General features: G+C 34.4%; 1 protein-coding gene across 1 annotated transcript; it reads left to right on the top strand.

The window, feature by feature from the left end:
- The first annotated feature begins 972 nt into the window (after positions 1-972).
- LOC110748902 (uncharacterized) lies at positions 973-2,823 on the top strand. Its single transcript, XM_021948877.2, has one exon. The coding sequence runs from the start codon at positions 973-975 to the stop codon at positions 2,821-2,823; it is 1,851 nt and encodes a 616-aa protein (XP_021804569.2).
- Positions 2,824-6,000: the final 3,177 nt, after the last annotated feature.

Below are 6,000 nucleotides of genomic sequence, written 5' to 3'. Positions count from 1 at the left end.
CTACAAATAAATATTAGCCCACAACTTAGCCAATCATATTACATTGTTTTTTGTCTAATCACCAAAGGAACAAGACCAGACAAAAAAGATTTGTAAAAAACATATTTCATGGCTGACATAAGGATTAAAATAAGGAAAATCACATTCCTTTTGTAAGCCCCATTACTCCATGTCTCCTGCGGGCTGCAACTCCCAAGCTTCTAGTATATTTTTGTGGCTGTAGCTCCCAAGTGTATTCTTCTCCTTATTTCCTTCTCTCCTCTCTGTTTCTCTCCTCTTTTTTTTTTTTTTTTTTTCTTCTTCTTTTTCCTCTCATCTGATAGCTCAAAATAAATGAACCGGCTCTGCTCTCCGCCAATTTTCTTCTTCCTCCTTCTTTTAGTGTGGTTTCTCTGTGGCCAATTTGTCTGGAACGACACTAGCAACCTTTTTTTGGTTTCACCCCAAAAACCAGAGGTCTTCGAAACAGAGAAATAGAGGCAAAGATAACATCACTGGTTGGTGTTAGAAAACAACTCTACTTCTCTCAATTTTGTGTTTTTTTGGGGGGGGGGGGGGGGGGGTGGAGTTTGGTCGTACAGTCGTACTTGTGTTAGTGTTTGGAAAAAGATGAACTTGTTCGATTTCATTATTTTTTTTGGGTTTCTAAATTTGCTGTTTTTTCTAACTTTATGGTGTCTAACAGAGTTCGTTTTATGTTTTCGTTTCAGTTTGAAATACTTGCTTAAAAGGCTACATTTTCTTAAGAGGTATGGATTGTTAACATTCTCGTTTTTTGCTTAAGAGGTATATTTGCTTCAAAATCTTCTTACCATTATCTACTTGAAATTGTTTGCAACTATGTATATGTATAATAGTTTGATTAGTGATCTGCCATGAAACTATTGAAATGCTTGAAGTTAGGCATTGTCCTAAAAAATTTGTTATATATCATTTTACAATTGAAACTTTTTGGTGTGTATATAGTGCAAGATGAACAGGGACTGGGTACATAATAAAAACAGGTTAAGCAATCAGTATAAGGCTGGTATTGAGTCATTTATGGAAGTTGCAAGTCATCATATGAATGAGAAAAATGAGACTCCATGTCCGTGCATGAAGTGCCAAAATATGAATCGTCATTCTCTTCCAATTGTCAAAGCACACTTATGGAGGTATGGCATGTCAGTGGTTTATCACACATGGATATATCATGGGGAACAATTTGGGATACAAAGACAAGATTCACCTCCTACAACTACTCAAGAGGCACCTCGACTCGATGATTATACATTTAATATTTTAAATGATGCTTTCCCTCGAGATATTGACATAGATGAAGATTTGGTAGAGGAAGATGACATGTTGGGAGGTACTGAAGATGTGGGGGATGATATGACCAATATGCATTGGGTTGAAACTGATAAGTATGAGAAATTGGTAGCTGAAGCTGAGCGAGAATTGTTTCCTGGTTGCAATGCATCAGTTTTGACAGCAATGGTACAATTCATGCATGCAAAGGTACTTAATCATTGGAGTAACAAGTCATTTGATACAATGTTAGAAATACTTAGTGATATTTCTCCTAAACCTCATAACATTCCTTCATCGTTCTATGCTGCTAATAAGATGTTGAAAGATTTGGGTTTGGGCCATGAAAAAATCGATGCATGTGTGTATGATTGTGCTTTGTTTTACAAAGAGCATGAAGGGAAAGATAAATGTCCAGTGTGTGATGAGCCGAGGTATAAGCCTAGTACTAGTAAAAAGAAAAGCAAGGTACCCCAAAAAGTGTTGCGCTACATTCCTCTGAAGCCAAGATTACAAAGATTGTTTATGTCAAATCATACAGCTAGTCACATGAGGTGGCATAAGGATAAAAAGGTTGATGAGGAAGGTATTATGAGGCATCCAGCCGATTCCATTGCATGGAAGGAGTTTGACAAGATGTACCCTCAGTTTGCTGAAGATCCACGAAATATTAGGTTAGGGCTTGCAACGGACGGGTTTAACCCATTCGGGAATATGAGCACATCTTATAGTATGTGGCCTGTGATGGTGGTTCCATACAATCTACCACCTTGGATGTGTATGAAAGAACAATATTCGATACTGAGTTTGCTTATTCCAGGCCCTAAAGCACCAGGCAAGGAACTTGATGTGTATTTGCGTCCGTTAATTGATGAGCTAAAGGAGTTGTGGGAACAAGGTGTCCAAACTTATGATAAGCTTTCTAATACTATATTTAACATGCGTGCAGCTGTAATATGGACAATCAACGACTTTCCTGCTTATGGAAATTTATCTTGTTGGAGTACAAAAGGTTATAAGGCATGTCCGGTATGCCTTGAGGATACAACGTCTGCGAAGTTGAGAAATAAAATTTGTTATATGGGGCACCGTCGCTACTTTAAAAAGAATCACCCATGGCGTAAAGATTGTCAAAATTTTGATGGAAGCATTGAGATGAGGGATCCCCCTAGAGAATTCTCTGGTGAAGACATTTTGCTTCAGTTGAACCAACTTATGCAGCGTAAGGTTGGTAAACACCCTGATAATTTGGACAGAAAGAGAAAGCGGACACCTATGGAGTTAAATTGGACAAATAAGAGCATTTTCTTCGAATTAGAGTATTGGTCCAAGCTGAAAATCAGACATAACTTGGATGTAATGCATATTGAGAAGAATATATGCGATAACATTGTTGGGACATTGTTGAACATAGAAGGAAAAACAAAAGACACACCCAATGCACGCTTGGATTTGAAAGACATGAATATAAGAACGAATCTGCATTTAGATAAAGATGAAAATGGAAAGATATTGTTGATATGCTCTTTCTAGTTGTCTCCAAATCAAGATTAGTTAGTCTGAAAAATGAATCAAACCTTGAGATTCATCTTACTTTTAGCTCAAATTTCAACTAGAATATATGGTTCTCTCTCTCTCTCTCCTACTTGTTAGCAGCAATATGTTGCACTGTTGAAACCCTAGCTATCTTGTGAAAGGATTTCATTTTCGTTTTCTAATACGCCCGTTATATATATCAATTTTGTTATATTAATACCTATAGAAATGTTGATCAAATTAACAAAGTAAGAAATGTGATTGCATGAGATTAACCTATGAATATTCAATGTGGTAATTAGATTGTGCTATAGGTGCTATTAACCTATATATGCATGATATTAGTCTTTACATTGGTTTTTCAAAACTGTTTTCCTTCTTCATTTGTGGTAAGTGATGATTTGATTTATGTTATTATCACAACGGTATGCTTAGACAGTCGATATTGATAGAGGTATGAAAAATGAATTCAAATTTTATTAAGTCTGTTCAAATACCATTCTTGAACATTCTTAAATATTGATGACCAGTAATCAGTTTCCTTATGTAGATCCAAACTCTTTTTTAGTGGCTTATTTAGTTAAGATTGTGAATTTCAACTTTGCTCTCTCTCTCTCTCTCTCTCTCTCTCTCTCTCTCTCTCTCTCTCTCTATATATATATATATATATATATATATATATATATTGGTTTTGGTATCTTCTTGACCATTGACATTTCCTTATTTTGTTTGGCAGAGTGTTTAGGCATAGTACACAAGCACTTTTTTGGGGGTCAAAATAGTACAGGCTTGGTCTCTAGTCTTAGAGTGGAGAAATAATGTAACTTGGGTTTACCAAGGACAAGATATATGGAGCTTGGCCTCCAGTCTTTCAGTGGAGTGTTCTTCACTTGTTTATGTATACTATTTTTGGATATGTTATGTGTACTTGAATGACGAGTATGCTTGTGTACTTTTGAATGAGAGAAATTTTAATTCGTGTAATTTTCTATTCATCTATTTATCTAAATTTATTGTTTTTTGGAAATTACAATATGTTAATAAACAAAAGGTTAATATTATCACAAAATAAAGGCAAATATAATAATTAAACACACTTAAAATAAACATTTTAGCGACCAACTAAGTAAGCTTTAGCGACCAAATCCGGTAGTCACTAGAACCTATAGGCGACGAACCAATTTAATTGGTCGCCCACTCCTTCCTCAGTTCGCGGCAAATTTTGGCATTTTCGTGGGAACCCTTCTGCATACGCGACCAACTAATTACTGTTAGGCGACCAAATAATTTGGTCGCGTAAATAGTTTGGCGACGAAAACAATGTTTCATCGCTTGATACTTTTAGCCAAGATCCTTAGGCGACCAACATAGCGACGAACGAATGTCGTCGCCAAAAGAAGTTGGCGACGAACCAATTTAATTGGTCGCCCAATCCTTCCTCAGTTCGCGGCAAATTTTGGCATTTTCGCGGGAACCCTTCTTTATAGGCGACCAATTAATTACTGTTAGGCGACGAAATAATTTGGTCGCGTAAATAGTTTGGCGACGAAAACAAAGTTTCGTCGCCTGATACTTTCAGCGAAGAGCCTTAGGCGACCAACAAGGCGACGAAATAAGTTCGTCGCCAAAACATTTTGGCGATGAACGGTCACCTTTTAGCGACCAAAGATGGTGGTCGGCAAAATGGTTTTTTCTTGTAGTGTGGTTTGGTTTCCTGTTCTTTTTTTATTCTTTGGTTTGTTTTTGTCTGTCCTGTTTGTGTGGTTGGGTTTGGCTCCCCTTTGGGCCTTTGCCGGTTGGCTTATATGATATCTTTGTTGACCCAAAAAATAAAAAAAAGACATTTAATTTAATATGATGTTTGGTTATTGAATTTATAAAATGAAACACACGTCTTATCTTTGTGGGGCCACTTTTTTATTTTATTTTATTTTAATTACAAATAGTCCTTGAACTTTGTCAAATTATCACCTTTGGTCCCTTATATTTTTTTTCTGACATTTATCTATATCTATATATATAAAGCAAAAGGTAGAGAATGGTGAAACATTCAAAATACCAGAAAATGCCTTTGGTTAATGCAAACATTAAGAATTGAAATTATTAATTAAATGAGGATAATACGGTAAATTCACACTTTTTCATATTTAAAAAAATTAAAATTAAAAGAAAAATTAGATAATGGATCATATTTTTATGGAACACAACTACCCGTTATCTTTTTTAAATCTAAAATAAATTTAAATTTTTTTTAAAAAAGCCTCTCGCAAGTGGGGAAGCGTGTGCGAAAAGGCTAGTTAATCTTTATGTTACTCTGAATACATCAGTTAAAATAATTCATACGTATGAATACTTTAGGATATACGGTTGGTGTTTACGATTTTGCATTTTATAATGGGCCTTTCAGTATAGACTTAGTCAATGACCAAAATGTTTCATTTTCATTTATTACTTAGTTTTTATGATTATTTTACCCTTGAAGCTAAATAATGGAAACTTTTCTTTGGGAGAAATAATGGAAACAAATTACAAGCAATGGCAGAACTAGGAATGTTTCAATGGGTGGGCTATCTAAAGTTATTAGCTTAAAATCTACTGATCATCCTTTTTTTGTACTTACAGTTTCTATAGTCTTTCTAGAAATAAAATTAAACATTAAATCATATGAGCCACGTTAATTCATAGCTCCATTGACTAATTTCCAATAAACTTTATCATAAAACAAACATATTAAGTGCAACTGAAGAACACATATATTATCAAAATGAAAATATGTTAAACAACATAATTGAATGTTCCTATTTTAATGTGTCTTTTTTATTCCTTGGCTGCAACAAACTTCATAAAAAATGGACTTTTTTGGATTTTAATAAGTTAACTTATACTGCGCTAATATTTAAAACAAGTGAAATATATAGGTCAGATGTTTTTTCCTCAAAAACCACACTGGCCCTTATTACAAGTGTTTTACTTTGTGCATTTTTACTCCCGAATTTTGAATTCGAATTTTGAACATTTTTTGTTAAAATAATTCATAACTCACATGCACAAAATAATAAATAAAAAAACTCGAAACTATATAATCCACATATACCCGAACGAAAAAATAAATAAAGAACACATACGTACGTAATGAAAACATGAATGAGTATAAGATTATGTTACTTTGTTATT

This window comes from Prunus avium, chromosome 1, assembly GCF_965620075.1.
Source record: "Prunus avium chromosome 1, drPruAviu1.hap1.1, whole genome shotgun sequence".
NCBI lineage: Eukaryota > Viridiplantae > Streptophyta > Magnoliopsida > Rosales > Rosaceae > Prunus > Prunus avium.
The sequence above is the reverse complement of the archived record's forward strand: the minus strand, read 5'-3'. Positions and strand labels throughout refer to the sequence as shown.

Bases quoted from the DNA above. Each gene is read 5' to 3' on its own strand.
- LOC110748902 (XM_021948877.2), top strand. From the start codon at position 973: ATGAACAGGGACTGGGTACATAATAAAAACAGGTTAAGCAATCAGTAT.